The 18,268-nt window shown below is 40.9% G+C and overlaps 1 protein-coding gene across 3 annotated transcripts in view; it reads right to left on the bottom strand.

Moving 5' to 3' along the window:
• The window catches only part of LOC124606851 (helicase domino), a 402,945-nt gene that overhangs the window by 200,076 nt on the left and 184,601 nt on the right, over nucleotides 1-18,268 (bottom strand). For all 3 annotated transcript variants that reach the window (XM_047138941.1, XM_047138934.1, XM_047138951.1), the window contains 2 exons: nucleotides 11,110-11,279; nucleotides 83-279 (listed from right to left, as the gene is read on the bottom strand). In XM_047138941.1, the coding sequence (XP_046994897.1) occupies nucleotides 83-279; nucleotides 11,110-11,279 (367 nt within the window). The remainder of the gene's footprint in view (nucleotides 1-82; nucleotides 280-11,109; nucleotides 11,280-18,268) is intronic.

The following is an 18,268-nucleotide window of genomic DNA, read 5'->3' as shown; positions in this document are numbered from 1 at the left end:
AAGAAAACAAAATAATAAAATGTGTCACATATGTTTACATGTTTTTCGAATGGAATACTGAATATTACGGTGCTTAAATTACCTGTAAATGTGTACATCTCTTGTCTGGCCAATTCTGTGACAGCGATCTTGTGCTTGGGCATCCATTGTTGGATTCCAGTCACTGTCGTAAAATATTACAGTATCTGCTCCAGTTAGGTTTACGCCAATACCACCAGAGCGGGTAGATAATATAAAGCAAAATATGCGCCTATCAGCATTGAAACGTTCCATCAAAAGCTGGAAAAAAAAAGAATATGTGAACAATTTTTTTAATGTTACATTTGAAATAAACACAATAAATAATCATGGCTACACAAAAGAGTGAAACTAAAACACTGGGGTAAGTGAAGTTAAACTTCCAAGAGGATTGTCAGAAAAAGCTCAAACAGCATCTAGTACAACTTTTTCTGTTGTCAGTTTGGCATGACATCTAATAGCTGAACACTTGTGGTCAGCCAGAAAGTTTCAAACTTTTCATCATCATCATCATCATCATCATCATCAAGGGTGCATTTGCATGGCTAAAATGAACATTGCTGAGATCATACAATGTGCACTGACATGAGCAAATGTGAAAAATACTATCTGCTTTGTAAAAACAGGTGCTGAGTCTCCACACCTGTGTACTGCATGTGCTCAGCTGGTTACTTTTTACATTTAAAACTTGGAGATAGCTGTGTGATGGTGTGGGTCTCAGTTTCATGGCAGTCCATTGGTTCCATTGTTACTTTCCAAAGATTAATTATGGCTATGGATTATGCACAGGTTTCTAGCTACAAAAGTATAAATACTGTTAATTTAAGGCAGTGAGATTCAAGGCGAGAGGGATGCAGCCTACTTATATAGGACTACTATACTTGCACCGGCGACACATTGCACTTGACAGTTCACGTTACGCCAAGTTAGATTGGCTATACTGCAATAGCAATGTTGCAACAACAGCCTCTATACACATGCCAGATGATATGGATTTCCATTCCACCTTGTAAATGTAAGCTATTGAGCAATCATTTTTGAGTTACTACCACAACGACAGCAAATAAACAATCGCATAATACTGTAGACATAACAAAGCACACATTTTCAATATCAGAGCAAAGAAATACAGGAAATAAGTACTTGATGATGACTGATATCTTGAAAACAATATGGTACATAGTTTACAAAATAAATAATAACAAAGACAGTAACTTCTTGCTCTAAGTTTTATTATGACAGTGATGCTATAAGTAACCTATATCCATACCTTTTCACTCACCAATTTACAGCGACAACGGTGCAATTATACCTAGCTCCCCATCGTCACCGTTGCCGGAATCAGCGCCTAAACCATATTCATCGTCATCATCACCAAGACAAATCATTACCTGTTCATAGACACTAATGATACCTTTCATTGTCTGTGCCGCTCGAATAAGTTTTTCAATGTGCTTGACTTTTTTCGTCCATAAGACTACACCCACTGTCACAGGAGCTTCACCTATGTTACTGTAAAGGACTTATTATTATTCCTTATGTATGTCTTCACATCACTCCACACTAACTCGATGGGGTTGAAACTGCAGTGATACGGTGGCAGCCTTATTACAGTACGATACTGATCCACCGTGATTTCGTCTACTACATATGTAATTATCATAGGCTTATTTTATTTAACAAGTGAATATAACAGAAGCTTTGTTATGCTCATATCTGTGGCAACATGTTGTGTGTGTAACCACTGCACCATTAACTTCTTTGCAGTTATCTGTGGTTGAGGCTTTGTTCAGTATCACTGAAAGATATGGAGCATTGCCCATTACAATTGTTGTGGGGACATAAAACGGTTTTAATAGGTGTGTCATCTATGTGTTTAAGGTAATAACCTATCTTTGAAAGACGTTAGATGTGCAGCAAGATGTATGCTGCATATTTTCCAATTACGAAGGTATAAATTCGAATTCCGCCAAACAACGCATGTCACTTTCCGAATCATTGAAATCGAGATTATGATGGGCTTTTGTAAGCTAGTCATAGCTCATGTCACATGATCTCGCCAGCTGACGACAGCAGAGGACACGTGATATAGTCAGCCAATAGCAAGATCACTCTTAAGTAGTGCGAACACACAAATAAGAAAAGTTAATGGTTTAAATTGATATACCTAGCATTCACATATAATATTGGTCTCGAAGATTTATAAGCTGGAAGAAAAGTTAAGCTTTCACATATAATGTTGATCTTTCTTGCACATGTTACATTTTAAGATACAACACACAAATGTGCCAGTAAAATTTTTAATAATGACGTAAATGTCTGATCTTCTGGGCTCGAAATTCTTCTAAATCATGGTCCTCAAAGAGTTTATTTTTAAATCATAGTCAAACGCTTTGTGATTTAAGAAATTCATTGTACATTCTTGCACATAGTTCATCTTGTGCAAAAGGAATTTTGCCTTGAATGTAATGCTTTCCAAACCACCATTCGTAATATTTTCCTGCGACCTGTTAGAAAAAGGTTCGTTCCAGCAGTTGCAAGAGAGCGCCAGAGAAGAGGCGTCACCGCGCTTGCGCAGCTACGATGACGCAGGAAGCCCATATATACGTTGGTACGTGTAAAACATTAAAAGCTCTTACATTATGTCATAAAAGAAACAAGACATCAGATGATACTTCAAAAGTGTCGGAATTTCACGAACCATACTAAAATGCATAAATCGGCTTAAAATTTTCTTGGAGTACCAGTACCGTATTATCTCATGTTTGGTTCTTTATTATGGCATAATGCCAATGTGCACTTGAAATGCAGCGAACGGTTGAAACTAGCCAATAGTATGAAATTAAATACTTCGTTTCAAATAAATTGACTGCCTCAGCAGAACAGGTTAATGAAAGTCAAATCTCTTTAGCAAACCAGCAAAAATAACTTCATTGTTACGCAAGGTGATTAATGCTTGACTGTCAGAAAGTTGGAAATAATATCTGAAAACTAATAACATATTTTGGCCTTCCGTAATTATGCGAACGTATTTTAATACATTTGATAGCTCCCGGTCACAAAAATCCAATTTGTCATCATTTAATGTGAGAGCAACAAATGAAGAGGAAACAACATAATCACTGGACGTAAACATAGGTCACGTGGAGATGGCCCACCTCCCCACCACAACTCAGACTGCTCTGTGCTTCAGCCCCAGATTTACTATTATTTCTGAACCGGGGTAATATTACAGTAGTGGCGCCCAGCCACACTTCTGTAACCAGAAGTGGGAGAAGGTACTCATATGCAACTCAACTGCGCATGCGCAAGAGCACACCCACAACTGCTCAAACGAATTTAATTTAAACAGTTGTCACGACGCGCTCATCGGAGGCAATTTGTTGTTATGAAGCATTGCAGTCTTCCTAAAGCCTTTGACACACTTTGTTGTCGGTAGACAGTTGTATGAGCACTATTTTGTTGTTGTATATGGTGCACTTCCTTTGCAACTAAAGTTTTATCCCCCCCCCCCCCCCCCCCCCCGTTCATGTTTTGTTGCTGCAGTATTATTCTGCAGTCGCAGGATACAGTAACATCCTTTGTTCGAGAATTGGTTCTTACCAGTCAAAATCACAAAAATTTAACTGACAACTAAAACAAAGAAAAATTCCCAGAATTCTAAACAATTCCCGCGTTTTTCCCCGGATGAAAAAATTCCTGGGTCTTTCCCAGATCTCCCAGCTGTCCGGGGTCGTATACACCCTGTAATACCGTCCGTCTAGTGCTTTCTAATAGGAGTCCATACTTTCAGCATAATTTTTAGTGACTTTAACCATCATTGAAAAGTTCATTTTCTTTTAATGACATCAGCAACTTTGCTATGGTAGGATACTCTTTCCTGCTGTAGTAAGCATAAGTACGTCTCTGAAGTGCATCAGTCTGGAAACAATCTAAGTTGGTGAGACTGCTTTTTCTTCTTTCCAGGAGTCACTAAAAATACATTATCTGATCCAGAAGCCTTGGAATCATTACATCTTGTCTAATCTCTCAACTTCTACAGTAACACTCGACTGTTTATTTCTGTTCTTGCACTAACTCCAAGAATTTTTGATGTGCATTCCATTAATAAATAGGCAGAAACTGATGGCTGTCTATTGATGAGCTAATGCTCAAAAAACTCCAGTTTTCCGTAACAACTCCAACCTGGCTGTTTAGCAGCACACCTCGACACAAAGGATTAGCACTAAGTGAATAAAGTATTTTCTGTGGCATTTTTCACAAGTCAGAATTTTCTAAAACACAGAACGACGCAGGCACACAGTAGAAAACAATCAAAATGCATGTTGTTCATGTAAACACAAAACAAAGCTGGCAACACAAGAGCTTTGACGTCACAACCAGAAGCAAGAATTGTGCTGAGATTGGTTCGTGTCATATGCCTGACGCCTCGTACTTCTCATTCTTCACTTGTTAAACAGATAAGCTACCAACCTGAAACACATATATATGATTGCAGTCTTTCTCAGCGTATTCCACTGACTAATTCTTCTCAGGTTATCAGCCGAGTGGAGGCATCGTCTTGTTGCAATGTTTCAATGAGTTTCATATCCGTCATCTTCTGGCGAAGATGCCAGAAGATGACGGGTACAAAACCCATCGAAACGTTGTGACATGACGATGCCACCACTCGGTTGATAACACGAGAAGAATTAATCACTGAAATGCACATGTCAACTCCAAAGTTTCGGTGGTCTCGGTATAATGCATTATTTGAAAGCATGCAGATGAAGTTAAATATCTCTCCCAGCCCATAAAACCAACCAATACAAGGATTACCAATACTTTGTTGTTCAGTCTCCAATCACTGCTAGCAGAATTAAAAGTAACACTGCACCAGCAGGGCATGAAAGAAAATTGAAAGTAATTCACGTATACTATTCCTCATTCTATGATACACATCAGATGTACAATAATATAGGCACAAAACACTTACTTTACGAGTATTTTCATTCATCTACACACTGAAGGAATACAGAGTTCTGAAGTATACACAATACCACCAAGTTAACGCTGACTTCATTACAAATAGGTTGATGCACAAGTGTTGTTGTGTGTCAGGGTCACGAGAAGATTTGATCGAGCCCACAGATTATTTATATGGTGATGAGGATAGATTAAGAAGATACTGTAAAACCCACAAATAATACGCTGGGCAAAAACCAAAATTTACAATGTAAGGCATTAAGTTAAGTGGTATTTTGGCACATCTATTGCAATTGTAGCACCAACGGCCTTGCCTCAGTGGTAATATCGGTTCCCGTCAGATCACAAAGTTAAGCATTGTAAGGCTTGGCTAGCCTTGAATGGGTGACCACTTGGGTCTGCTGAATGCCGTTGGCAAGCAGTGTGCACTTGGCCATTATGAGGCCAACTGAGGAGCTACTTGACAGATGTAGCAGCTTCGATCTTGAAAACTGACAATAGCTGGGAAAGCCGCATGCTGACCACATGCGTCTCCTTATCCACAACCAAAGACACCTACTGGCTGAGAATGACTCATCGGTCAGTCGGTGCCATTGGCTCTTCTGAAGCCTGTTCGTACAGAGTATGACAATCCTAGCATTCCTAGAGATGGGATAAGTATAGAGAAAGGGAAGCAGGTGACATGAGAGCGCAATTCAGAAAAAACATAGAGCAATTTCAATCAAACTGTATGTACTTATGGCCTGCTTGTTGTTGGAACACCACAAGAGTTGGGTAGATTATGGCTGAAATCAGAGCACAGGAAGACGTTGGTCTTGACTTCTACTTTTCAGGAATCGTGTTAATGTTAATAGAAGAGGAGGACATGGTCCAGTCTTATTATCAATTACAACTTGAAATTATCAGGCAGGAAAATCCTTCCTGCAACATAAGCACATGGATTAGCACAGGCACTCAAATGAACTGCATGAAAACTCAAATGAACTGCATGAAAACTCAAATGAACTGCATGAAATGAATGCATCACATTTCAGTAGAAATCTCTTGACATTCTTAACGTCAGTTTGAGAGACGCAAGAGGAAATGATAACATGTTGGGAGGTGCTCTGGGATTTCTCTGTTGAACTTTTGTCAACTCTGACTGTCATCTCAAAGTGAAACATATTTAAAATGTGCAAGACATGTGAAAGATAACATGCGAGTGCACCTCGGGAATGAGTGCTCATATTTTCTCTGGTAACCTCATCACTGGAGGTGGTAGACCCCATTCGAGCCTTGTAGAAGGATATAACCACAATCCATTTTCTGTAATACAGAAAGAGCCATTGCAGAGCTAAGAAATGCTGTATATCTTACTGTTTTTCCAAAACTATTACAATCTGACATGATTGTGAAGAGGGCCATCCTTGCAAAATGACTGCAAAGTGGGCCAGTCTTGCCGCTATAATGATTACTTCCATAATCACATACTTGCTATGTTACCTCGTGTACTGATATAGTAGATTACAATGAATTTTCTACACTCACTTGATCCAGTTCAACCACAACAACACTGTCTTTTACTTAAACAGGCATCTCCAATAATTTAGCTGAAGTGACAGTCTTGAGAAGAATGGGATAGTGTGAAACAGTCTTCATCCCATGCAGCAAAAATTAAAAGCAAAAATTAAAAATATTGTATATAATTATATTCAAACAGAAACAGATGGTGGGAAAATGTAGAGTCTGGCCCAAGTTGCCAGAGTTGGCGGTCATGTGTGCGTGATTTGTGTTTGCTTGTGTGAATGAATGGTGTGTTTTCTCTTTTTCTGGCATAGAATGTGGCCAAAAGCTTATGTGTACACATCTTTTAATTGTGCCTGTCTGCAACATGGCAAGTAATCTTTATGTCAGGTAGCAATCTATTTTTCCCTACATTGTTAATCGAAAGTTTGTTTCTCAACTGCAGACAGGTTTTGTCCCTCCTCCTACCTAAATAAAGGAGTGAGATAATTAAGTAGTTAGACAATACTGGAAAATCCTAACCAGTCACGTTGAGGGCGCACAAGACCTTGTAGCTTTGTGTAGATGGTAATATGTAAGTCCACCTCTGTGTGCTCTAAAGAACACTTCAAGCTTGTATGCTATTCCATTACTGGTACAATGTAGTAAGCCAAGACAATTTCGATGTGCAGGTGTATGCATAGTCTAAGGATTCATTCAATAGCTAGCAAAACTCTCACTCTTGTTTATATGCCTGTTGACAACTCAGCACCTCAATAACTCAACTATTCAAAGAATTGTTACCATTACTCCTATTCTTGCAAAATTGCAAATCATACAATTTGATGAAGAGTAAAAGGACAAGCTTTTGCCACTATAGTTCTTTAACCAGGAATGAGAAGAAGACGAAGGAGAAACTGCCAGGAAGGTAACAAATGATGAGAATGTATAGAGATAATGAGAAAAAAATGGCAGTCAGTCACATAAAACTGACTGATTTGTGGCGATTACATACATAAGAGCATTAAAGCATTATCAGTTTTTAGCTACTCCTTTTCTCTGGATTAACTTCCCCCCCCCCCCCCCCCCCCCCTTACACACGTCACAACATAACGCACATCAAGAGATGCAAGTGGAAAGGAAGTAAGTGTGAGAACTGAGACGGGGCAAGATATGAGATATGCACTGAAGGAGAGGCAGGAGAGGCTGGAGAGAGAGAGAGAGAGAGAGAGAGAGAGAGAGAGAGAGAGAGGGGGTGTTTAGAGAGAAAAGTAAGTACAAGTTTTCAACAGGGGAGGAGCAATGTGGAAAATGACAGGAGGAGAAAGATGAATATAACGATACAGTTGTCGGAAGAGACCAGTAAATGTACCTCTTGTGTGATAGGATATGCCTGGGGCCTGGAAGCAGACCGCAGTAAAAGGTGATGGGTGGGTGTATAAAGCCCCTTTCATACAAGTGAATTTCTTTTCCCAGTCACCTACTTGAGACAAGCAGTGCCCCAAGTGTTTATATTTTGTACTGAGTCCCACTTGTCATATATGGTCATTTGCATTTACAAGCCCATGTCATAATTGTGTGTTTCCAAGTGTTGTCTGCAGTGAGAGTAAGGTTGTGAGGAACTACCCACCTTCAAGAAAATTCTGAATATAGTAGCACAATTCATAAACTAGCAATGATTGAGGAGTTTATTAATTAATGACCAGATCCAAATTCATAGTGGATGGGTTTTTTGTGCAATAAATAATTGAAAGTGTTCCCAGACTTTACGTACACCCTGTATTACATACATTATATGGACAATTAAATCCTGCTTTGAATAATGAGGTTCGAAACTGTGGTAAGACGTACTTCATTCCGAGAATGGTGAGAGGTAATCACAATGCTGGTAAAAGATGCGATTTCAGTTTTTCACAGCCTGGGTGATATTGGATGGTAAACAGAGTACTGGTACTAACTGGCTCACAGTAGTATCAGGTCTGTTGTCACAGGAAGAAATGATATAGGAAATTTGCTTCTAGACTAGTTGGGCAGAATATTTCTGCTCGTAAAGGCTCTGGCATGGCTAATGGCACATTTAGATAATGTTTGTTTCCCACTGTTGATGCAGCATCCGTGGTTATAGGGCTTTCCAGTCATAGCTCTTCCTTCAAATACTGTTTTCCCAAGGGAACACACATTATTCAAACAAAATTATTTGCTACAAATTTATATAATTAATTCCCACAAATATTTAATTTGGTTTCTTAGCCCAAGATAGCACGCAAAATATAGAACCACAGTTTTATGATTAAATTGGGACAATATTTTCAGCTATGATAAAATTGGATGCTTCAAAGCTCTTTGATATCCACAGGAAGTAGTGTTGTATAGGTGAATTATTATTAACACTTTGGGACTGCCATTCATAAAAATACGAGTGTATTTCAGCTGCCTGGAAATCCACTATCCATTATTTTACAGACTTGCTTCCCCAATATTTCTCTTTGTATATTTACATGCAGTTACAGTTCCTATTTCTCTGGTTTTCTCATTATAGAACATAGTTTAAGTCTTAGGCCCTAGATGATGTGAGGAAACTGGGAAAGTGGGTGTATTTCATTCTTTTTGTAGGCATTTGGAGAAGCTTACTTCTTTTGTGCAGACTTGTGGTTTGCATGATAAGAAAATTGTCTGTGAATTATTTAATAATATTTATCCTATCACTGCTGAGATTGAGCCAGCTGTGTATTTGCTTTTTGCAGTAGGGTGTGCCACCCGCAAGTTGCAACTGTGCTGGTCATTTCCGTACTTTGCCTAAGGAAACTTCTCTGTTATCATCCTCTTTTTTTGTCCACCAGTTTCACTCATAAAGGACAGATGCAGGAAATGTGAAGAATGATTTTATTGGTCCTGAGATACTGAATGGCCAGAATCGACAACAGCCACAGTATCCTCAGTCCAAGACAACAAAAAATTAAATTCACCCTCACTGTCACTATCCATAAGTAACCTTTCTACTTCTGCATTTGATAATCCACATTTCCACCTCTTTGAACTGCTTTGTAAAATGCCTCTACACTGATATCCCACCAAAATGAGTGAAACACAACTAATAGGGGTAGTTCTGGAATATATGAGCAATGTTAATGTACTTAATAGAGCTAAAACTTTATGAAGTACTGCAGGCCAAGACATGTCTTAATGTTGTGTTAAAACACTAAAATGTATGTATGTGACATTTGTACTCCAGGTGCTATTCACTTGAGCCACATATGTATATTGTTACTAATGAGTGAGCGCAAGGTTATTATGGACATATATGTCGCAAGTAGTTAAAGGGTTAAAGACAGTCACGTTTTTCCAGAAGATGGTGTAGAAAATGATTGTGAGGATAAAGTGGGCTACAATAAGGAAGATATATTGAAGAGTTTGGGTGAAGAATGTTTGATTTGAAAATATATATTTTTTATTTTATTAAGAAGTGAATAAGAATACATTCCAGTGTGTAATTGACTACTTTTCTTCGCAATCACTGGGTGGCATTGAGCAATGGAACCCAAATCCATTTCAAGGAATGATTTGAGTTGGTATATTTCATTAGTCACCACGCATCCATGTTGTCGCTTCTCAACTACATAATCACAGAGCCTTTATTCAAGGTCCATATGTTTCAATTTTTGGCCACAAAATGTCCGGCAATTACCGTTTGAATCTTGAAACTGCAATTTGTTTTTTTCAGTCGCGAATACAACCTACACTCACATCATACTTTCTTCTTACTGCGCAGTTTCCAATGTTCTCTGCTGTGTACGAGCGATGACAAGTGATGACAAGAACTTGTAGCTAAAATTAACAAGTTAACACATGATTAATATTTCACTTCTAATATGCTATTGACGCATCACAAAATGAGGCCGCAACAATGCAATAGTAGAGGGGCAGTACCCATCTTTCTTCAATTACTTCATGCACCCCAGTTTTTCGTACTTAAATTTGGGGAAAAACATGGGCGATTATTCACATATATACGGTATTATACTAAAAAATTTATAATATTGTCAATAGTTTAAAATATGGTACAAGAAGAAAAGTTTTTCAGCAAAAGTACAGCTGCATCTTAGAACAAAAGTATTCAGAAAAGTAGTTAGTAAATTTTAAACGCCATAAGCATGGGAAATTTTTATGAACACTAGCAAAATTTAGAGAATTCTCTGACCTTTCTACAAATACAGTAAATCATAGATAATTTAATCATTTTCTTATTGTTGCAAAGGCCTGCAAAACTGAGGAAGAATAGCAGCAAAAATTAATATCACAGTGATCAAATGTTAGTTTTTTCATGCCAGAGTACATCAAAACACAAATTTGGCCTTATAATTGCACATTTTATTCAAAATTTTTATGTACCAATACATAGGAACTACATTTGGTATGAAACCTGGATCTCTTATCTCAGAATTTAAAAAGGTGTCTAAATGACAGGTAAATAAAAAGTAGAAGGAAATAAAAATAATGTGGAAAGATTATATTGTGTACCACAATTTGCCCAAGAAGTGTTTTCAAAATGTGTGAATTCTTGGTGCCATTATGATACTAATCCTGTGTATCTGTTATTGACTTTTACGTAAGGTCAAAGTAAAACAAATCTACAGCTCTGCATACCTGTCTCTGATCAACTCTTGTTGTCCCATCTAATCTTAAATATATGTGCCCATGATAATTAAGAAATGCTTCAAGAACGTCCAACATCTTTGTCATCTGGGTGAAAATCAGGACTCGGTGATGTTCTGTTTTCAAATGCCTAAGAAGCTTATCAAGAACCTGCAGTTTGCCTGTAAATAAAAACATTTGACACACATTAAGTTTGGTATTTATAAAGTGCGATGTAACCAAAGCTGAAAATATATTTTGCTGAATCAGAGCAAGCTGTCTTCTTTCCATCTGTTCTTATTGCACCTCTGTTAATAATTAATTTTTTCTCTTTACTTAGTTTTAAATCTACATACATGTTCTAAGTAATATGAATGTGGTAGCTGTGGATTCGTTAATCAAGGCATTATTTTCAATTTGCTGATTCCAACGATGCACCTACTTTTACTGAAATCTTGTTTATAAGATAAGAATTTTTGAATTTTTTACTACAATACGACTGTCCAGTAACTTATTTCAATTTCTGTGAAACTGTTTAACTTACAAGACTATTAACATTAAAGTTGTGACCAGAAACATGTTCCATGGCAGATTTTACCTCTGTGCTTGTTAGATTCAATCCTTTGGCGCTATACTTTTCTAGGCTTGAATTTTATGCAAAAGCTGACATACTTCAATAATTCATTAAGCCATTAATTGAGATTGTGGCATAATTTGCCATTATTCTCTCCTCTGGGAGGAAAAAGGAATACAGGCAGATCACTCAGACCCCTAAATGAGAGGGATGCACATGGGGTCTCTCTTCTGCCTGAGGAAGGAATAATAGTTCCATAAGCTAGGGTAATATCATCACTTTTACCCTTATATGAGTCTACAGGTAGTATTAAACATTTTGTCTGTAAATAACAGCCAGCAGTTTGGTTTCATATTTATTTACTTTCTGTTTCCTTTTATACTCATAACAAACATTGTTGGACGTGACATGTTGGAATGGGCAAGAGCACATACAAAGACTGGGGAAAAAAGTACACAAATGAGAAAAATAAAGTGAAGGGGACATTGGAAGAAAATGAAGGCTAAGGATTTTCTCGTTCAGGAAGGTTCAAGAAAGCTCACTCTCATACTTGTGCCCATGTACTGGTCATTGGATCTATTATATGTTTTTAGTTATAATCAAACAATGGAACACCCAGGATGGTATGTAACAATATTGTGAAAAGGAAAGATGCTACTCACCATACAGCGCAGATGCTGAGTCGCAGACAGGCACAACAAAAAGACTGTCAGAAATATAGATTTTGGCCAGCAAGGCCTTTATCAAAATTACACACACAGACACACACACACACACACACACACACACACACACACACACACACACACACACACACACACACACACACACGCACACACCACAAACGCAACTCACACACATGACCGCAGTCTCAGGCAAGGACCACAGAAGCCAGAGAATGCGGTCATGTGCGTGCAGGTGTGGATTATTGGGTTTGTGTGGGTGCGTGTGTGTTTTGTGTTTGCCGAAAGCTCATTTTCTGAAAGTCTTTTTGTTGTGCCTATCTGCGACTCAACATCTCCCCTATATGGTGAGTAGCAAATTTTCTTTTCATAACATTTTTACTTACGATTTAATTTCCACACATGCAGTGACAAAAGACATCCACTTATAGTTAAGTACAGTATAATGCCACTTTTACATTCCCACAATAAATGTTTACCTCCTGTTTGCAGCAATTTTTAACATTCCCATTAAATTTCCTAAAACCACAATGTTAATTTACACCCAATCGCGCGTTAACATGTTTATAGTTTTCCTGTGATTTACACTTGATGAAAAAAAATGTTTATGGGGAAAAGAGCTGTGTGATTGATGTAAAATGATGCTGGTCATCAAGTAGTGTTTACAAATGTAGACAAAGGGCACACTACTCAGCAAATCTGAACTAGTAAATGGGTAAAGTGGGAACAATTCATACTTTACGTACAGCCGCTGCCAAGTACTACCCAGCGTGGTGGCTTTATACAGCTCTATGCATTCTAATAAAAAATGCTCGCTCTCCTTACTGAGCGCTCATTTCAAATTTCTTGCAGTCAGCGAAGTTGACAAGAGCATTAAACTGAGAACACAAACATGTCCAAAGATTACAGCAGGCCAGAGACTGTCAAGGATATTGCACATTACTGCCCACACATTGCACAATATTTCCGGGCAGTGCAAAATATTTCAAAAGTTTTTGTTGTTCTCAGTATTACCGTGCAATCTCTCTATCTCACATCCACATGCTCAATACTCTTGCACTCATGAAATATTGCACTCTTCCTAACACCTTTGTGTTCTTCGAACCATATTTAGTGTGTTGTTTGGTCATGGGTAGTGCTAGCTGACAACTTTGCTCACTTTGTGTTGCTCAAATATTTTTTGTTTAAACAAAGCACCAGTTATGAATTTCTTTGTTGCTTAGTAAGACCTATTTTGATAATTTATTCTAGTTGTCAAGACCAAATATTTTTGTAAATATTTTTTGTGATGTTTCACAAACAAACTGTGTGAGTGATAGTTTGTGCGTGTGGTTTTCTATATAACTGAGGAGTCACGGTACCTGATAAACTCGAAAAGGTGATTACAGTGTAAGAAATGTAGAACAACAGATATGCAAACACCATACAAAATACTTACGTAAATATTTTCGCTCAACAACAAGAATAAATTCTCATAATGTGTCTTGCTAATAATGAAAAAATACATAACTGGTGTAGTGTTTTATTATTAATATAATGAATGACAGTTACATCAGTAGTTTTTACTAGATAATCAACAAGCCCTAACAAGTATTTTGATGCCTATAATCTACATATGTCACACACAAAGTGTGAAAATGTAAGGGGGTGGGGGTCTTAGATGTAACTTTTACTGCTTAAAACATTATTTTCCAGGTTTTCTGCCAGGTATCAGCATCGTTCATGCACAATATTTCGAGAACATGACTCGTGATTGGCACCGGATACTACCTAAAACTGCTTGTCAAATGTACCGGGTCAAGTATTTGTACCTAAGGCCTTCCAACTCCGTAGTCAGATCCTGGCATTCAGTCTGCAGTCCGCTCCCACTAGCAGCATCCTATGGCATTCCCCTTTGGCCTGGTGCACCTGTCCATGTGCTTGGCATTGCTTTTCAGTTTGTTTCAGTTCCAAGTATTCCATGTGGACTTCACTTCTGCTAAAAATGTTGTTCCACATTCCCACTTCAGTCCGGTGTGCCAATAGAGCCTTAGTGAGTCAAAGCAATGGAATTAGGCACGCTATAGCTTACGTGGGGTACATTGTGGTAAAATATCATATTGGACAAACCAGTCGAACTGCATACAACTGAAGTAACACTAGATTTTTTTTTTCTGTGGTTTTCGGGCGCACAACTTCAATGGTCATTAGCGCCCAGACTACGATAGGAATGCACCGCGAGGCACAAGTTTAAAACAGCAACTAAAAGGGAAAACACGATAAAAGACAGACTGACAGGCATAGGATTACAAAAACAGCATAATCAAATGTCCTTAGAGAGGTTTGTCAAGTTGATAAAACGAAGAACGCGAGCAGCTGCTCGTGGGTCATCCACTAAAATGGCATCTAGAGTACATGGCAGGCCAAGACCAAGACGCAGTGTGGTAAAATCCGGACAGGACGTTAAAATGTGGCGGACCGTCAGCAATTGCCCACATGGGCAGAACGGCGCCGGCGCAGCCGTCAGCAGATGGCGATGGTTGAACCAGCAGTGTCCAATTCGAAACCGGGCCAAAACTACCTCCTCCCGCCGAGGGGGACATGAGGACGTCGTCCAAGCCGCGGGAAGAGGTTTCAAGGCCCAAAGCTTGTTATCCGTAAGTGCAGCCCAATCGGCATGCCACAGCGATAAAATGCGCCAACAAATGACCCTGCTACAATCTGATGAAGGGACACAACAAGAAGCTGTCCGAGGCTGGAGGACTGCAGCCTTGGCCACGGCATCTGCAGCTTCGTTCCCAGGGATACCGACATGGCCAGGAACCCACATAAAGCTAACCGGAGAAGAACCGTCGTCCACCAGCTGCTGAAGAGAGCGTTGGATCTGGTGCACGAAAGGGTGAACCGGATACGGATCACTGAGACTCTGGAGTGCGCTCAGGAAAACGGAGCAGATGACATAAGCAGAATGTTGGTGGCGGCAGATGTAAAGAACAGCCTGGTAGAGGGCAAAGAGCTCAGCTGTGAAGACCGAACAATGGCCATGGAGCCAGTATTTGAAACTTTGTGCCCTGACAATAAAAGAACACCCGACCCCGTCATTGGTCTTAGAGCCATCTGTATAAATGAAGGTCATATTAATGAGCTTCGAACGAAGGTTGACAAAACGGGAGTGGTATACCGAACCGGGGGTAACCTCCTTTGGGAGCGAGCTGAAGTCAAGGTGAACGCGAACCTGAGCCTGGAGCCAAGGTGGCGTGTGGCTCTCGCCCACTCAAAAGGTTGCAGGGAGTGAAAAATCAAGGTGTTGAAGGAGGCGACGAAAGCGAACTCCAGGAGGTAGCAGGGCAGAGACATACAACCCGTATTGACGGTCGAGAGAGTCGCCAAAAAAGGAACGATAAGACGGGTGGTCGGGCATTGACAGTAGCCGACAGGCATACCGACAAAGCAGTATATCGTGCCGGTAGGTGAGTGGCAATTCACCAGCTTCAGCATGAAGACTCTCGACGGGACTAGTATAAAACGCTCCGATCGCAAGACGTAAACCACGATGTTGTATGGAGTTGAGGCGGCGTAAGATGGATGGCCGTGCAGAGGAGTATACGAAGCTCCCATAAGGAGTTGAGGCGGCGTAAGATGGATGGCCGTGCAGAGGAGTATACGAAGCTCCCATAATCCAGCTTGGAGCGGACGATCGACCAATATAGGCGGAGTAGGACGGTTCGATCCGCTCCCCACGACATACCACTGAGAACACGGAGGACATTTAGAGAACGAGTACAACGGGCAGCCAAGGACGGTGGGAGAAACTCTTTGTAGTGCCAGAAGTTGATACAGACCGTCTTCTCGGCAGAAAAACGGAAGCCATTGGCGACACTCCAGGAGTAAAGACGGTCAAGAGAATGCTGAAGACAGCGCTCCAGGAAACATGTACGCTGCGCGCTGCAATAGATGGTAAAATCGTCCACGAAAAGGGAGCCTGATACATCAGCTGGGAGGCAATCCATTATTGGATTGATCGCTATGGCGAAGAGAGCGACGCTCAAAACTGAGCCCTGTGGCACCCCATTCTCCTGGCGAAAGGTGTCTGACAGGACAGAACCCACACGTACCCTGAACTGTCGATCCATTAGAAAGGAACGAATAAAAAGAGGGAGGCGACTGCGAAGGCCCCATGTATGCATGGTGCAGAGAATGCTCGCCCTCCAACAGGTGTCGTAAGCCTTCTCCAAATCAAACAACACAGCCGCGGTCGGGCGCTTTCGCAAGAAGTTATTCATAATGAAGGTCGACAAGGTAACCAGATGGTCAACAGCATAGCGGCGCCTACGAAATCCACATTGTACATTGGTAAGTAGGCATCGAGATTCGAGCAGCCAAACCAAACGAGAGTTAACCATTCGCTCCATCACTTTACAGACACAGCTGGTAAGCGAGATAGGTCGATAACTGGAAGGCAAGTGCTTGTCCTTCCCCGGCTTAGGAATCGGGACAACAATAGACTCGCGCCAGCATGCGGGAACATGTCCCTCAATCCAGATGCGATTGTATGTACGAAGAAGAAAACCTTTACCCGCAGGAGAAAGGTTCTTCAGCATCTGAATATGAATAGAATCTGGCCCTGGAGCGGAGGACCGTGACCGGGCAAGTGCGTTTTCGAGTTCCCGCATGGTGAATGGGGCATTATAACTTTCACGATTCGAGGAGCGGAAGTTAGGTGGCCTAGCCTCCTCTGCCTGTTTTCGGGGGAGGAAGGCAGGGTGGTAATGAGCGGAGCTCGAAACCTCTGCAAAAAAGCGGCCGAAGGCATTGGAGACATCCTCAGGGGCCTCAAGGACGTCAGTCGCGAACATCAAGCCAGAAACTGGTGAGCGGACCTTAGTGCCAGATACCCGGCGCAGGCTACCCCAGACAACAGAAGAAGGAGTAAAACTGTTGAAGGTGCTTGTGAAAGCAGCCCAGCTGGCTTTCTTGCTTTCTTTAATAATACGACGACACTGTGCACGCAATCGTTTATAATTGATACAATTCGCCACTGTAGGGTGGCGTTTAAAGGTGCGTAAAGCACGTCGACGAGCACGTAAAGCGTCTCTACATGCCGTGGTCCACCAGGGGACCGGTACGCGATGTGCAGAAGAAGTAGGGTGAGGGATGGAATATTCAGCAGCAGTGAGAACGACTTCCGTGAGGTGTGCGACCTGACTATCGCAGCTTGTGAAGGTTTGATCCTGAAAGGTCGCCCTGGAAGAGAAGAGCCCCCAGTCTGCTTTGGAGATGTTCCAACTAGATGAGCACGGAGAGGAGGTATGCTGCAGGAGATGGATAACACACGGGAAGTGGTTGCTTGAATATGTATCAGAAAGTGCATACCACTCAAACCGGCGTGCAAGTTGGGTAGTACATATAGAGAGGTCTAAATGGGAATAGGGGTGAGATGTGTCCGAAAGAAAAGTAGGGGCGCCAGTATTGAGGCAGACAGGACTGAGCTGGTTAAAAAGGTCTGCTAACAGGGAGCCCCTCGGGCAAGATGCTGGAGAGCCCCAAAGGGGATGGTGGGCATTGAAGTCTCCAGTTAACAACAATGGTGCAGGTAGCTGAGCAATAATTTGCATCATGTCTGCCCTGGTAACGGCAGACGACGATGGAGTGTAAACGGTACAAATGGAAAATGTAAAAGTGGGGAGAGTAATTCGAATGGCAACTGCCTGCAGGTCGGTGTGCAATGTGATGGGATCGTAGTAAATATCATCCTGGACCAGCAACATAACCCCTCCATGAGCCGGAATACCTACCACAGGGGGTAGGTCAAAACGCACAGAGGTGTAGTCTGCCAAGGCAATATGATCATATGGGCGTAGCTTCGTTTCCTGGAGGGCTACGACGAGCGGACGGTGCTAGCGGAGCAGCAACGTCAAGTCCTCTGGGGTGGAGC

This window comes from Schistocerca americana, chromosome 1, assembly GCF_021461395.2.
Source record: "Schistocerca americana isolate TAMUIC-IGC-003095 chromosome 1, iqSchAmer2.1, whole genome shotgun sequence".
NCBI classification, from domain to species: Eukaryota; Metazoa; Arthropoda; class Insecta; order Orthoptera; family Acrididae; genus Schistocerca; species Schistocerca americana.
This window is presented reverse-complemented; position numbering and strand designations above follow the sequence as displayed.